This window comes from Melanotaenia boesemani, chromosome 6 (genome assembly GCF_017639745.1).
Source record: "Melanotaenia boesemani isolate fMelBoe1 chromosome 6, fMelBoe1.pri, whole genome shotgun sequence".
NCBI classification, from domain to species: domain Eukaryota; kingdom Metazoa; phylum Chordata; class Actinopteri; order Atheriniformes; family Melanotaeniidae; genus Melanotaenia; species Melanotaenia boesemani.
The window spans coordinates 24,075,237-24,092,412 of NC_055687.1; the positions used below are offsets into that span (position 1 = coordinate 24,075,237).

At 38.2% G+C, this 17,176-nt stretch overlaps 2 protein-coding genes across 5 annotated transcripts; one reads left to right on the forward strand and one right to left on the reverse strand.

Annotated features, from left to right (window-relative positions):
- Positions 1-5,149: 5,149 nt before the first annotated feature.
- Positions 5,150-8,486, forward strand: LOC121642465 (E3 ubiquitin/ISG15 ligase TRIM25-like). 3 transcript variants are annotated; one of them, XR_006010889.1, is made up of 3 exons: positions 5,150-5,215; positions 5,432-7,689; positions 7,739-8,486. XR_006010889.1 is itself a non-coding variant. In XM_041989223.1 (2 exons), the coding sequence occupies exon 2, from the start codon at positions 5,434-5,436 to the stop codon at positions 6,421-6,423; it is 990 nt and encodes a 329-aa protein (XP_041845157.1). In that variant the 5' UTR covers positions 5,150-5,215; positions 5,432-5,433; the 3' UTR covers positions 6,424-8,486. The 3 variants fall into 3 exon arrangements, 2 of the variants coding, with proteins under 2 accessions (XP_041845157.1, XP_041845158.1); XM_041989223.1 differs by having other exon boundaries at positions 5,432-8,486; XM_041989224.1 differs by having other exon boundaries at positions 5,163-5,209; positions 5,432-8,486.
- Positions 8,487-9,673: 1,187 nt separating this feature from the next.
- Positions 9,674-13,031, reverse strand: LOC121642463 (CCN family member 3-like). 2 transcript variants are annotated; one of them, XM_041989222.1, is made up of 5 exons: positions 12,789-13,031; positions 12,107-12,335; positions 11,737-11,991; positions 11,222-11,445; positions 9,674-11,085 (listed from the first exon to the last, which is right to left on the reverse strand). In XM_041989222.1, the coding sequence occupies exons 1-5, from the start codon at positions 12,873-12,875 to the stop codon at positions 10,792-10,794; spliced, it is 1,089 nt and encodes a 362-aa protein (XP_041845156.1). In that variant the 5' UTR covers positions 12,876-13,031; the 3' UTR covers positions 9,674-10,791. The 2 variants fall into 2 exon arrangements, with proteins under 2 accessions (XP_041845156.1, XP_041845155.1); XM_041989221.1 differs by having other exon boundaries at positions 9,674-11,088.
- Between the last annotated feature and the right edge of the window lie 4,145 nt (positions 13,032-17,176).

The window sequence follows — 17,176 nt, forward strand, 5'->3', positions numbered from 1 at the left end:
GGGGGGCGGAGGTGTATGCGTCCTTCACATTAGCATACAGTAGGTCTAGCGTCTTGTTCTCCCTGGTGTGGCACTTCACGTACTGGACGAAAGTAGGGAGAGTGGCAGAGAGCGAGGTGTGATTGAAATCCCCGCTGATCAGCAGGAGGGACTGCGGGTGGCGAGTCTGCATCCGAGTCACTGCGCTGTGGAGCAGCTCACAAGCAGCTGCTGCATCAGCCGAGGGAGGGATGTACACATTAAACAATATAACGTGTGAAAACTCCCTCGGGAGGTAATACGGCCGCATACCCACAGCGAGTAACTCAATGTCCCTGGTGCAGAGCTGTTCCTTTACACAGACGTGCGCCGGGTTGCACCATCTCTCGTTGACATACACCGCGAGTCCCCCGCCTTTCCTCTTACCACTCTCCGCCGCACTCCTGTCCGCGCGCGAAAGTTTAAATCCATCCAGGGAAACCACAGAGTCCGGAATAAGTCCATTCAGCCACGTCTCCGTTAGACACATGAGGCTACATTCCCTGAACTCCCACTGTAGCCGGGTCAGTGCCGTGAGCTCGTCGGTCTTGTTAGAGAGGGAACGAACGTTTCCCATAATCACGGAGGGTAAATATGGCCTGTACCTCCGTTTCCTCTCCTGGAGCTTTCTTCCTGCTCTGCAGCCTCTTCTTTTTCTCCGTATCTCCGCGGGAATCTCCGGCTTCTCCGCGTAGAGAAGAGCAGTGCCGCTCAGAGCTAACAGCTGGTCCCTGGTGTAAACAATGGAGCCGTGGCTGAAACCAAAGGTGTCCCCCGCCGAAGTTTGGAAAAGTGCCAAAAGAAGCAGAAATCCAAATAGAAAAACAATAAAAGTAGGTTTCCCATGTGCAGAATTGCACCTGGTACTGACTACTGTAAAGGAAAAAAAGAAAACCACGTCTAAGAACCATATAAAACACAAAAAAAAGGAATAGAGAAGGCAGAGCCGCCGTAGCACGCAGCTGCTCGCACAGCGCCATGATTGTACTTAATCCATGTTAATTGCATAATTTTAATTAACTTTTGTGCTGTAAAGGCTGCTAGACTGGAAAATATGTTTCTTTTGTTCTTTTGCAAAGCGATCCAAATTTTCTGTTTGTGCATTCAAACATTTTATTTATATTTATTCAAGAGACACAATACTTCAAGCACAAGCTATATTGGAACCATCTCAGCACAGGCTTTGGCACATTTGACACTGTATAGCACTTAGTGTTTTATCAAGAAACTTTCCTTTACTTGGTTTATATATGCATGGATGGAGATGTTATTCCCTGAAAAAGTTGTACTTTTGGACTCCAACATGGAACGGGCAACTTAAGAATAAACATTCAGCAGAACTACAGCTCGATGCTTTAGTGGATGAATAGTTGGGTCAGAAACAACTATATATATATATATATATATATATATATATATATAAAAATGAATTTTCTCTTTCCCTTTCTTCTGTACGCTATGTGCCATTTTTTTTTATTGATATTGGGCTTTTTGATAATTTGAATATTAATGATAGATAGATATTTAATAATTTTTTTCTTGTTTATCTCCAATTCTGGTATAATGTTTAAATTAAATAGCTAATAATGTAATCTCACCCTAGTCAAAGGTTAACTTATAGGAATACATGTTCTTAATTCAGCCCATTGATTTTGTGAACACATTTAAGTTTTGGGAGAAGCTTGTGTTTTCTTTCACTTATTGTATCAAAGAGTTGTTTGATTAACATGAATATTACAGAAATTCATTTAAAAAGTTCCCAACTATAACTGATCTAGATTTGAACTAGTCTCGAAGGTTATGTGCAGATACTGTGTATGTAGACAGTATAATATTCTGATTCTTCACTGAGTGTGTCATAATTAATAAAATGTGTAATAATCATGCAAATGCAGAACAGAAATGCTGTACATAGGCTAAGCTTTGTTACAGGCCAGCCCTGTGAACTACACTGGATAATTACTATTGAAATGAGCCAAATGAGCAGATTAATGTACTTATTCTGAGTAAAAGAAATGAGCGCAACAGAAATGTTTTGTTTTAATGAGGCGTAGGAGCCACAATTGATTTTTACTTTTATGTGGAAATGAGCTATCAGATGAAATGTACTTTTCTTGTTATATTAATGACCTTCAAAACAAACAAAATGCAGTCTTATTAGGTGATGCTATTTGAAGGCTGTTAATGAATCTTTATTTTTAATCCTCCGTCAGCTCAGTGTGTTGATCCCACACTTTGTTTTCATTGCAACAGGGAGCAGCTGCAGAGAGTGTGGTCATGTTAAAAGACGTGGCGGTTGTGTTATTGGTCTGTGATGGGATTTTCTGGGCTTTACGCTTGCTCTGGTTTTAGGTTTATTTATTAAATTGGTTAACTAATAAATGCTGTGGCTCAGCTTCCTTCTGCTTTTTCCTAAACATTGTTTTGTCTCTCCTCCTTTTTATCAGTCTCCCTCTTGGTCTCTTTACCTGACTCTGTTACTCTGAGCCTCCTGTTCTCAGCATTTATTGTGTCTATTTATCATCTTGCTTTTTATTTACTATTTCCATCTTGTCAGCGTTACTAATTAGACAGATTGACAGTATGTCAGAGATACATTTAGAGAACTGTCTTGTGTATGTTGTACTGCCAAAGTATTTGTTTTTTTCAGGGTTTAATTGTTCCCTGTGGAGCTTTTAAAAACAAAAAAAAAAAAGAGTATTATTCAGATCTGCATTAACTGCCCTGAAATTCTCACTTTTCTCTGTATATCATGGCACCTTTATTTCCATTGTGTACACAAACTGGCTCCTGTAATGTGTGCTGCATTTGTGCTTGCTTGCATGCAAGTTCTTTCACGTGGCACAAACTAAATGGGGACCCACTTATAAAAACATTGCTTAGCTAAGCCCATGAGAGGGCTCCAGAGACTGCTTTTACAAGCAAAGAAAACACAAGTTTGTGGTAATATGCATGTGTGAATTAAAGTAAATATGAGTTAAAGTGAACATTAGCTTCTAAATCTTTAGTAAATAAACCAAGTGAAAGGGGTTGTTTGTAGTGTCAAGTGCAGCTGTTTTTTTCTATCTCAGCTGGCAAATATATTAATATATTTAACTAGTAGTGAATTTGGAATAAAGCAAGACAGATGAAAGGAAGAAGACGAACAAGTTGAAAAACAGCTGGAAAGACACTCATTGAAGTTTTTTTTAATTAAAATAAGAAGTGTTAAAACTTTAAACTAATGTTAACTACAGATGTTTTTTTTTTTTTGTTTTTTTTAAAATTATTATTATAGTGTTTATGTTCTCGCATGCTGGAGACTTAGTGCTCTGTCTGTCCAATCATCCACGTTTCCATTCTCCTTCTACCCTCATCCTCTTACATTTACCTTCCCTGACAGACTTTTCCATCTAATATCATCCATCTGTTTTTACAAATGACGGCAAAGGATTATAACCAGACACATACCAGGATGTCAGAGACAGATGGATAAATAATTCACAACAGGGGTCTATTGCACAAAACCAAGATAAGGGCCTAAGCTGTTATATCTTGGTGTTCCTGGCTCAGCTCATCTGTGATCTGGTTGCACAAAAGCAGGATACTGCAAGTGTAATATGTTATGACACAAGTAACCATGGAGATTTCTTCTGTGGAGGTAGCCTGCTCCAGACCAGGCTAAGTTCCAGGGTCAGTCACCACAAATCGAAACCAGAAGTTATTCCACTGCCCATTACACATTACATCACATCTTTGCCATTATTTAAACACTTATGATCATTAATTTCAATAATTTTAGATACATTTCCGACACTTTAACACTTTCCCATAGACTATATATAAAATACAAAACCCGTATAGATACACACCCTTTATTAAATGAGGATAAATCAAAGCAATTAAATCATGAGCTCCGTTCGAAACTGAAGTCACATAGTATTATTCAAGATAAAAAGCACTGAATCAAAGCATATCATACAACACAAGAATAGATAAACATTCACTAAGATCTGTACATAATACACCCCTCATGTCTGCACATTGAAATAAAGGCCATCTATTACCATACCATACCAATGTTGTCATCTGTTGTCCAACTTTTGCCTTTAAATTAGACTTGTAAAAACACGTAATTTGTAAGTCCAAAAGCCTCATAGCATTGAAATAGAAAAAAAAAAAAAAGATAGGGTCCTCAAAAACTTAGTTACAGCCCCCGCATCATGTTAAGGGGTTAATACCCGGATTCACGGGTGTAACGTCAGGTCTGTAAATGTTATGTAAATGTAACTAAACACATGTGGTATCAGCAGAAAGTCCAGAATCCCGGTTAACAGCTCAGTAAAATCATTTATATGACCACCAAACACCAGTTAAGACAACAAACAATTAAAGACCAGGTATACAAAGTCTGAAAAAATATGTAAACACAACACATGGCTCCCCATGTCTACCCAATGGCATGAACATGGACAAACAATTCCTCTAATGAAAGACTGCAGACAAGCCAGTCGGCTCTGCGTTTCAAGTGCACATTTTCTCTTAAATTCATAGTGAAAGAAACAGCCACCAATAATTACTTCTGGATTTACTATATTTAAATTCAGTCACAATCATTAACTTGTGGATATGTAACACAGAAGAAAGAATATTTGTATTATGATTCATTTCAAAAACCATAACAGAGGTTCTACAAATACCCCCCAAAAGGAAATAGAAGCAGAAGGCTTGTTTTGCAAACCTCTGGCAGCGTGTCAGATGGGCAAAGGTTCACCAATCTGTGACAATCTGTCAAAAATTGTGGAAAAATTTCAAACAAAGGCTCTTTAACGTAGATTTGTGAAGACTGAGACATCATAAAAACACAAGAATAAATAAACATTCAAAAATGTATATAACAAAGTATGAAAAGTATGAAAGTAAAGATACTTGTGAAAGTTGCTGAAAGTTACAAAGTTGAACGAAAGCAGTTAGTAGTAGTTTTTGTAAATAGAAGATGGGTTTTAATTTCATGTCATCATTTGCCTTATGAGACACCACTATTGAGGTTTTGTTATAAACTATTGAGTGAAAGAGGAGACAGCATAGGAGGAGCACGGTTACATAATTTAGCTTACTGAGAAATGAAACTTAACAAATCCACACCGAACACATCCTGTTACACACATTCAGACTGCAAAAACAGAAGAGCAGAGCTGTCACATCCAAGAAGGTGAAGGTAAACTTTCTTAATCATATAATGAAGCTATGTTTATTTAGTGACTAAATTAAACTTATTTATTAGAATGTATACAAAGCCAAATCAGTCACTTTTTGGGTCTACTTCTGTTTTTTGTTGTTTTGTTATGGTTGTTGTGTTACTCATACCAATTGCCCTTATGAACAACTAAGATGGGAGTGTATGTGGTTTTTATCTTTAAAATCTGTCTTTTAGATATGGCTACATCCAGCAGTTTCCTGTCTGAGGATCAGTTTCAGTGCTCCATTTGTCTGGAGGTTTTATCCGAACCTGTTTCTACACCATGTGGGCACAACTTCTGCAAAGCGTGTCTCACCAGGCACTGGGCAGACAAAGAGCTGTATCAGTGTCCACTCTGTAATGAGAAGTTCAACAAAGGGCTCAAACTTGCCACCAACACTGGATTCAGAGAGGTTGTGGAGAATTTCAAAAAACATCATGTGATAGCTGACAGCACAAGTTTAACAGAACCAGGACAGGTACCGTGTGACTATTGCCCTGACTTTTGTTTCAGAGCCTACAAAACCTGCCTGGTGTGTTTGACTTCTTTTTGCAAAAGTCACCTAGAGCCTCATCAAAGAGTTGCCGCCTTAAAAAGACATAAACTGACAAATCCTGTGCACAACTTGGAGGACAAAATATGCAAGCAGCACAACCGCATTGTGGAGTTCTTCTGCAGGAATGACCAGACTCGTGTTTGTGTGCTGTGCACAGAACATAGCAATCATGATACAGTTCATTTGGAGGAAGAGTATGTAGACAGAAAGGCTCAGATAAGAAAGAAAAAAGCTGATGTTCAGGAAAATAAACAGAAACAAGGAAAGGCAAAAATGGTAGTACAGAAAAAGAAGAACGACAAAGGTGGAGCGAAAGCAAGCAGTGTGGCATCTCAACAAATGCTACATCATCACTTTCTTTTTGACCCCTGTGAAGACCGCCACCATGTCTGTGATCATTCCTGCATTTCTGCATTCACACCAAACCACATTCTCATTGTCAGCGTCAACGAGAGAGATTTCCTGCTTTTCAGCTTCCACCCGTTTGAGAATGTTAGTCGGAAACAGAGGCTAAGAAGAGGTATTCAGAAAATATCAGAACATCCATATGCTTTATACTACGTTTTTTTTTTTATCATGATACTCGTATCACTTTTGATGTCACTTTTTACCAGATTGGAGGAAAGTTAAAGCAAATTCTGATGCATGTGTATCTACTCACATTTAAATATGAAAGGTTTGGTTTGTGGATATTTTATAAACTAACTCGGTTTTAGTTAATCACATAACTTGCATGTTTATTGTCTTTTATACATGTGTTAGCATGTTTTCAGTTACAGTGATTTAGTACATTGAAGAGCAACTTTTTACAATAATTTGAAATATTTTTTTTTTTTTTTAGAGTAATGGTCATAATTGTGGAAGCATAGGTAGGGGATTAAGAAATCTTAGGGTTGTGGCTTGTATAACAGAATCATGAGGCATTATAATAAATAAATTACACAGTGTCTTGGTAGCTGTTATAGCTCCATATTCATGCATTTCATTCACACATTCCAAGAGCATAGTGACAGAGTCACCACAAGAGGGAGCTATGTTTCCATCTAGCAGCCCTCACACTTCATTGCATTTAGACAGAGGAAAGTCCAATCCCATTTTCCCAACTTATTCTGGTATGCAAACTAGCTGCCCTTTTTACAGGCTGCATTAGTTTACAGGTTAGATAACCACCTCTCCCTGATCCCCAAAAGAAAAGGTGCATTTTGTCTTTTCAAAACAGAGAGACAAGGCCAAGAAGGGAAACTGGGACACAGCTTTATTGCTCCACCACAATGAAAATGACATTTATTTTAGGGATGCATATATTGCCCTAACATAGGTGTATCTATAGTCTATTGGCTATTAGGATATCATCAACTGATTCCTCCAAATGGACTGTATCATGATAAGGAGTCTACAACATGGCGACAGCGGTGGATGCTGCCGTCGGAGGTTCTGCTTGGACTTGCACAAAACCTGCAATCTACAAAATGGATAATGGGAAGGTGATAGTGGAAGATGAACTTTTTAACTTTATTGTGGTGAAAATGAAGAGACCCAGTCTTGATGAAATTGTTTTGTTGACAACAAAAGATTTTTCATCTGAGTGGACTGAGAAGTCCAAGAAGCTCTTGTTTGAAGTATGCCCAAATACTGCTACGATATATCACGCACAAGGGCCCACATAAGGACATGAATAATATCAAGGCCTGTCTGAAGGTTTTGAATGAATGTGGTGAACATATTTTGAGGTTTGTTTCACATTACTTAGATAAATTGCCACCTGTTGGGTTTGGCAAGATGGACGTGTTGCACCAAAATCTGTGACCCATCAGAATCCACAGGGGGGGCGATAGTGTACATTTCTCTGCATACGTCTTAGAAGACGAACAAAGTCTTGAAAACACTTGTATTTAGGTCTGAGTTCATTGTAATGCAGGTACAGTAAAGTCAGACATTCTCATAGCTATCAGAAATAGTGACCTCTGTATTCTGGGCTATGTGAGGGTCACCTATTATTTTAGAAGAGTTCATACTATAAGATCAGTGACCTAGAACACCATTTCTGATAGCTATGAGAATGTCTGACTTTACTTTACCTGCACTATAATTAACTTAGACTTAAATACAAGGGTTTTTCAAGACTTTGCTCATCTTCTATGACCAATATGCAGAGAAACTGTGGTCACAGATTCTGAAGGGTCACAGATTTTGGTGTAACACCAGTCTGCATAGTAGCTGCTGTGTTGAATGAATCAACCTCCCTATGAACATCTGTGCTGTGTTTTACAATGTGCGTGGGCTGTGTGTCGCCCACAGTGAAAATGATAAATCATGCCACGTTGTTGTGGACAAATTGATGGCGAGATGTGACATTCTGTGTGTCCAGGAGATGTCCCTGGCTAAACATGACCTGGAAGGACTCAATTCTATACATATGAACTTTCATGAAAAATTATTTCTAAAATTGACTAAAAGTAGGCTCCCTTAGAATCTTGGTTTATTGGTATTTGCAACAATGAGAGTGAGATGGGGGAATGTGACATCTATTCCCTTCCATGTTTCCAATGGTGTTCGCCAGGGTGGAATTTTATCTCCTTTTATTTTTAATATTTATATTTATATTTTGATAGTTTGTTTTTGTTTACTGTTTTGTTTTAGTTTTTGTGATACAGATCCCCCTGGGTCTGAAATAAAAAATAAAGTAAATATTACAATGACTGAAGTTTTTTGGGGTTTTCCAGTTTTTTTTATTGGCCTTGCTCTAAAACCGATAATTTATTTATTAAACCTGTTTATATGTCAATGCTATAAAGCTACAAGGATTTCTAGGGTCTTTAGTTAATGTAGGTATTAAATAATAATAGCACCAACATGACAGTTTAGTGCAAAGTTATGCCTCAAGTAAGTAGGGACACATTGCTCTGGAAGAGTTTGTGATTAATGTTTCAAGCAAACTGATTTCTGTTCAGTAATTTTGTTAATAGATTGGCACCTCTTTGATGATATATGCAAAAATTTCTTGATGATTTTTCTGGACTAAATGATGGTAACGTGTGAGAGTTTTAAATCCCGAATCCCGAATCTCCAAGCCTTACAAACATCCAACATAACACACACTTCCTCTCAGCAGAAACAGAGCTGGAACCAGATGTGTTGAGAACAGTACCAGTCCCCACTGATTCAAACTATGAACTTAAGTTTCCACTGAGAAAGTATTTCAGGAAAAACAAACAGTCCCACAGGGAATATTTGGGTTTTCCATTGTGACCTTCCAGGTTGGGGTCAGGGAGAGATGTCAAGGGGTCACCACCCTCTGTCAGCAGGGTTTGGAGGGATTGGTAACTCCTGGGTTCTCATGGGAGGGAAATCCTGTTAAATCCTTTTAAAAGGGAATCCCCAGGAAGAGGTCTACCCTCAGTGTTAAATGTGTGAAACATTCAATTCATTGATTTGTTTCTAGGAAAAGAACTTCTGGCATTTAAATATATCAAGTCAGTATTTGATTTTTCTGTGTAGATACACAGCAATGTTATATAAAGACTGACCTGACTGATTAGGTAACACTTCACATACAGCAGACTGACCCATCCATGAAGATCACATCTATAACAGAGCAGCATGAGGGGGGTGAAACAATCAGCTATACATCAAACACCAAAAGCCGGCGCTTTATGTAAGCCTTATGAAAAGTCTAAAGTTATGTCATTAAAGCTTCTTTGTTTTCACTACCTTCTTCATTTCATCAATTTTCCCTCTTATCTGCACCTTCAAGATATTTCTTTAAGTTCACTTCATGCTAGCTACCATTTTTTATTATCACAGCAAAAAGAATGGTGCATCTAAGTAAAAAATACAACTTTATTTCAAATATTCAAATGTTGACATATTGTTTTGACAGACAAAGGAAACAGAGTGAAGTATAATAAAAGTAGAAAAACAAATACATCATATACTAACATATACAAATGTTTTCATGATTAAAATTGTGTATTTGATACACACTCAGTCAAACAAGCTACCATTAAAATAGCTGTTATGTATTCTACTTTTAACAAACAGGGACATAAAACACAAACACAATTTCCCCTCTAAACCACACGTTTACATTAATTGATGGGCGTGTACAGATTGTGTATTTTGCGTAAGATTTCAGGCAGATGTTAGAACTGGCACTAAAACACCACAGTGACCCCTCTCTCATAGGCTGAGCCTGTTTGGGACCATGTCAAAGCACACAGTTCAGATATTTAAAAAATGTGTCCTGCACTTGGAGAAGTTTCATGGCAGTGTGAGTCAAAAAAACTTACAGATCGCCTCATTTATTTATTTTATTAACCTTGTCTGCTCTTTTATTTCATCAGCGATAGCACAAGGTGTTTAAGTCAAATGGGACATTCATGAATCTATAGGCTACATTATTTTGCAGAACCCTGCAGTCTCATAATTTAGGCTGAACAAAATGCTCTGGTTTTAAGATTTTAGTCGTTCTTCCATCACAGTTGTATTTTGCACAAACCTGCAACAATTTAACTTCCAACTACTTAACCTCCTGAGCAGAAGGTGTATTACAATCCTCATTCACAAACTAAAAATAACATTCCAGCTCAATGACTGGTCAAAAGCTAAAGAATAAGCAATTTTTCAGCACAGTTGGTTGTAAATAGTTTACAACAATCTCTGCTTGATCTCCAGAATCGGGGTAGCTGGATACACCACACAGTTCAAGTGCTTAGATTATTCTCAGTATTGCTAAAATAAGACTGATTTGTCCACAGGATATTACGCAGTTAAATCCCTCTCCAGGAGAGATACAAGTTTGACATCAGATTTTTTCCTGCTGTGAAATGTCACAAATCATAGGCCTCTTTACTGTACAGTATTAACAGTCGTACTGTAGTAGATTGTTTAATCTAAAATTTTGAGTTAATGCAACCCATATAGTAGAGATAGCCAACAATTTGCAGTCATCAGCCATGATCTGCACTGTATAGAATCATTATGATCATTCTCTAAACTTTATACTCTCATACTGCTGTATCCCAGCTCTGATGGCTGCCACACAGCATTGTCTCGAGGGCAGTGGCTGTGGCAGACACAGGTCAGGATCACCATGACCGGCCTCCTGGTGGTTTTACTGTTGGTGCACTGGAACTCGACCAGGGCAGTTTTGGTTCTGTGAGGGGTACAACATCGGCCATCTGTGCAGGAGCCACAGTAGCGAGGCCTGAAGGCTTGGACACTGGTGCAATTCTTATAGGAAAGGTGAATGGCTTTGTCACTCCTCACCACCCTCTGGCATTTACTGCCTCTCTGCTGGGAGATATAATGATAAACATATAGTACAGTGTATTGCTCTAGAAAAGACTGCTATTGCAGACCAAAAAGAACTTATAAATAACATGTAAATAAGTTAAATCAAGGAAACATAAAACAAAATAGATAGTACCTTTGTCGCAAGCTGTGTCAGTTGTTCCTGTTGCTCATCACAGGGTCTGGTCATACACAGCCGACTCTGCTTCACCATCTCGCACTGATCGTTTTTATTGGTGACCCTGGTGGACACCCCCATGCCGCATGTCTGAGAACACGCCCCCCACTCTGTGGTTTGCTCAATGCAGTTCAAGCTGGGGTCCCAACCATCAAAGCTCACCGTTTCCTCCTGACGAAAGGCTGAAGGACATGTAACAGGACAAAAGGGGTAGAGGATGAATAAATAGCTGTATAAGCTTAAATGAAAAAACGTTGATCACTTCTAGCCCCAGTTAATCACTGTTTCGAAAGCATGTTCTAAGAAAAATATTTGAATTTTCCTTAACATGTTTTTGTCTATGCTTTGGCTGAAAAGAGTAACCTTTCACATTTCTCTTACACATTCTAAGCTTAAACAACAGTCTTTATCGCTGACTTTTCTCCTTACTTCTCATCCCTTACTCTGTTTTTCTCTCCTCTCTCTCAACTCACCAGCCATGGCAAAGCCTCCCAGTGCACTAGCTTCAGGCTGGGGCTCACACACCCACTTCTCGCAGCACTCTCCAGGCACCTGAATCTTACGTGGCATTGGACAATCTGGTCCAGGCAGCATGACATCCAAGTTGCAGCGTGGCACACAGACTACCTGCCCATCACGACACATGCACTGGTATTTACAGCTTGGAAAGAAGGTCTGGCCATTCTGATAGACAGAACCGTCCAAAACACACACATTTCCCACATTAACTAGAGGAAGGAGACACAGGAGAAAGGATTATTATTTTTACAACAAAGGAAATAGAAGTCACTAATAACTGACCAGGATAAAACATGTTACCCGCCCTAACAGGAGCCCACTCACCGGTACAGATGCCGGCCCTCTTGTGGATGTCAGCTGAGTAGTCACACTGCAGACCTTTGCGTGTGTCACATGGGTTCATCTCAGAGCAAATCTGCCCTATTTGGCCGGCGCAAACCAGGCAGCATGCACAGTCGTCCAGAATCAGGGGCACCCCAGGGAAGCACATGGGGGGCTCCTTGGGGCACAAGCATCTCCGGGGACACATCTGGGACCAAGCTAGTGTGAAAACCTGAGTGGAAGTAGTAGAGTAGTAGAGGCAGAGTGAGTAAAAAATTGCATTTTACATGGGTGAGAATCTCATCTTCTCACAACAAATCAATATAACTACTGTAGCTGTGCATGAGTGGGATTAAATATTACACTACTACACAAAACTGAACATACAAAAACCAGGTGAAAACTAAATTTGAAATGTCTTGATAGTTACTTGCTTAATCATGCCTATGTTGGTGAAAAGTGGATAACTTGCATTTTTCCAATACATCAGTTAAAGCAAATTTAAGATATATTCAAATACTCTTCAATTATATGCTATTAAAACTTTTGAATGTGATTAGAGGCAATGTCATGTCTTAATCTTAATTAATTGTATGGAAAATAATTTTAGTAACAATATAAGTTTAAATATTGACTCTATATACTTTCTAATGAAAAAAATCTTCATAGAGAGAATAATGCTTACCTGTGCTGTAATGAAGAAAGCAAAAAGGGCTTTATCTAAACAATTAGCCATCATCCTTTTATACAGATTGAAATAAAAAAAACACATATACACAAGTTGTCTTCAAATCAGTTAACTGGGGCTGTTTATAATCCCGTAGTTCAGGGTTTAGTCTTTGCTCCTCTCCGTGGTGTAGCAGAAGGTTGTACTCTCTTTGTCGTTCTGGCTCGGGTCTCAGAAGAGGGGGACCTTATATACAGCAGAGCTGTCCTGCTGGCACCATGACGACGAAAAGGAAGGAATGCAGAAGAGATCACACAGAGACTTGGATGAAGATTAGAGTCACATTTCATTGCGAGATCCTGTCAAATAGGTTACCATACCCATGAGAAACTTCAACCTATATGATCTATTTACATTTGAAGAAATCCTGGACATTTGAAAAGGATCTTGGATCCTTTTCAATATACACATGATATCAAAATTATATTTAATCATTATGATTTATAAACTTGCACCATTACCAGCTATTTTGTTTCACAAACTTCACATTGTGCTTGTAGGGAGTTAACAGTGTGTTGAGGACTCTCCTTTTGCAGTTCAAGCTGTTAATACAATTACATGCAGCCTGCTGGTTTCCTTATTTTAGGCCCTTTTAACCTATTTCACTGAACCCTTCCTGGGAGGTCCATGTTATTCCCAATAGAATTGTTTCTACTTCCTTAAATAGCTACACAGTGGAAACTCTGGACCATCAGTAGCTCAAAGGGTGTGTGTGTGTGTGTGTGTGTGTTTGGGGGGGGGGGGTGACACATCTGGTCAGAGGAGTGTGCTGGTGTCTATACAGCATAAATATATGGATTAAAGAGAAAAGCTGACCGGATCACTGAAAGATAAATGTTCAGTGAGTTTCATTCATGAGGTGTGGCTTTCATTTTTAAAACCATGTAAATATAACTATATTTGGTGGTCGGCACTTACATAACACCATTTAACTTTAGCTTAATTCAAAATGCAAAGTGTTTTACTACGTGTTTTTTCTTCAACCCATTCACTCACATTCAAATGCTTTTAATTCCATCATCTATATGCAATTCTTTTTGGGCCATGAAAGAGGAGGTCAGTGTCTTGGCCAGAGGTAATGAAGTAGCTAGGGTCAGAACAGCCATACTTATCCAAAATTAAACTCCTCCACAGATGTAAAGTTTAATACTTTTGCTCTGATTTACAGAGAATTAAATTACCTCACTGTGAGATTTGCCCCTAATTTCTTCTTATCTACCTCAGTATGGGTAGGCCGAAAATTATATATTATATATAACAATTTTAAATACTCATGAACCTGCTAAAACAGCAATGGAGCCCTTTCTCCCTGTCAGAAGATGAGTTTGATTGCTTTTTGTTTTGTTTGATGTTTTTTTGTTTGCATTTTTGCCTGATTAAAATGTTGAAAATAAAAATGATCAGTCTCAGCATGTTTGAGATTGAACTGAATTTGTATCTGATGGGACAGCATTGCTGAAGCTACTAACAGAGATGACAAACATTCTTTGCCACAATGGCCAATGTTAAAAGAAGAGGAAAATAGTGAACTTCAGTTCACTGGCATGAGGGTGGTAATATCATGGTTTGCTGTACTTGCACTATGATGGCTTGCCAACATTAATAGAAAAAACAAAAAACAAACTAGTTGCAGAAATTCAAGACTTAACCTTTTCCATTAGAAAATGGTATTTCTGTATTTATTGTCTGTTCCTAAAATGTCTTGGGTTCAGCAGAGTCAAGTTTGGAAAATTTATGACCCACTACCACATCACGCTGTGTGCTCTGAATAATATGTTGGATCCAATTTAAAGTCTTATATCAACATCTTTTGAAAACTTGTAGTGTGCTGTCTCTCTCAGTTACGTAAAAAGGAAGACACGAGGCTTAGTGCAGCTCTAAATAACTTCTGATTCCAGTGAATGGTGGGTAGCTCTGACAAAATTTTCATTCAGTGCTGTTCAAATAATTTTGTTGTGTTGGCTTGGTTTCCGTTTCTTGGGTATGTTCCTGCCTTTATTCTACTGCTGAAAGGGAGACAAGGGTGTTTGTACCAGACATGACATCACACATATTATACACACACACACACACACACACACACACACACACACATACATATATATATATATATATATATATATATATGGCTTGCCCCTGATACATTTACATAGATCATTTGACTATTCTGTATTTTAACTCATCTTTTCACCACCTCTTCTCTGTGTATTGTATTGTTCTCATCACTGTCCTTAATAGCTGGATCCACAAAATAAATAGTGCTGATCATTTCCCATGGTCCTCTACTTCTCTGCCAAATAAGTCTGATCAAATTTATCTCTGGGAAAAACAGGGCTATTGACTGATTACTTAAAAACATTTTTTTTTCTCCTAGATTATCTAATTTCTCATGTTTTAAAATTGAATATATCATTATTAACTTCATGAAAAAACCTACAATGTAAATACATCCTGGAAAATGTTATAAACTTATTTCCAGTGTTACAGCTTGGCACAGTGTGATATCTCTCAGGAACGAGGTGGGAAGTCTGCATACGCACATTCATGGTATCTGTGAAATATTTCCCCTGAGAAACTTATAGAAGATGACGTACAGGTGGATAGATACGGAGATGGAGAAAAAGAGAAGTAGTGGGTAGTTGGTACCTTGAAGGGAATAGTAAAAGAAGAGAAGGATAGAGGAAACACACAGAGGAGGCATTTCTCTGTGTGTGTGTCTGGTTTCCAGTCTTTCTTTGTCCTTTATGTTTGTCAAGAGGGGGGGTCTGTAGCAACAAGAGTTTGCATTGAGGTTTAACACTGTGTTTTTTAGTCATCTGTTGTGTTCCTACTAAGTGCAATTCATCCAGCAGTGGTAGGAAACGTTTCAGTTCTGCTTCTTGATACAATGTTCTTTAAACAAGGATCAACACAAGTTTTTAACTTTCTAGCTAGCTGTTGTTGTTGGACTTTGCTGTGGTGTTTTAAGCTTTTTGCCATGTGGTCAGGCCACACAGGAGATGCCTTCACTGTGTTTATGTGGATAATCCTGCAACATTGTGAAGCAAGTCACACAATGATATCTGTGGTTAACAGTGTGTGTGGCACAGTATGAGGAAGACACAGCTTCTTAGTCATATTCCTTTAAATGAGTTGCATTTTCTTTCACACATGGGGATTTATGTTATCTTTTATATTTAATTTAAAATGCACAGTGCATAGGATGATTGCTGACATCAGAAAATAGTTCAGCAGTTTCGTAAACCCTTCCTCATAACGTCATTGTTAAAACGTAACAATTCTCACCACCTGAAAGCCATCTGGAAAATTCCTATGAATCCAAAAAGGTGGATAAAATCCAGAAGAATAGCACAAATTTAGCCTGAACTTCTTTTAAACAGTGTCTGGTTCTGAGCATCACATATACAACGTAGCAGGAAACATGCTTTTAACATTTCAAACATAATGTAGACTATTAAATTCAATCCACCTGAGTTCAAAAGCTCTTCCTTTACCTCAAAAATGGGATTTTTTAAAATTGAATTATGCTATTCGGTGTGATAGTTTATGTGACATTGTTTGAAGTAAGTTAAAGAGTTTGAACAGTTTGAACAGCAGGGATAGGGGTGTTTGATTTGTGCTCTCTTAAAGAAAAACCCTTAAAAAGTTATAAAAGTTCCACTGAGATAAAACATCAGTGTTGTGAGCTAAAATATTTTTGGTTTCAAATAATTTAAAATAGGCTTTTATTTCTCTGTTTTTGGCTTACACATTGTATATACATGAAGGAATTTTAGCTCTGTTCTTCTTTTGAGTTCATTTGTTTGTGCTACTACTGTATGAAATGGAAAATGTCAGATTGGACAGTAGAACAAAGCAGTTAAAGCACTGCAGATGTTACTTTAGGGATTTTCTGGTTTTCATAGTTTGAATTTCATTGCTTCTTCTTTTCTTTTTTATGCTTTTGCTGAGTTTAATTAAAGTGTCCTGAAGAAAACGGCTAGTTAAAGCTCTGAAGTTTACTCAGAACAGAATGCATGACCTGGAAGAGGTATGCATGCGATAATGCTGCTCTACTATACATTTTTCTTTTTGCTCTTTCCCTCTGACCCATCTCATGTTTCCTGCATGTCCAAAGCACATATAACATTTTACAATGCATTCTCAGCCGTTTATGTGTGAAGGTGTGTAGTTATCATTTCACTTTTCTTGCCAGTCAGTGGAAATAGCATCTTGGGGGGCCACCACAAATCTCTCACCCAGGGTTTATTTGCTGTATGCTACTGTACATGAGCTGAATCATTAGGACAGAAGCAACTGTCTCTTATGGTGGGTGGCATTGAATGGACACAACATGGAGCTTTCCA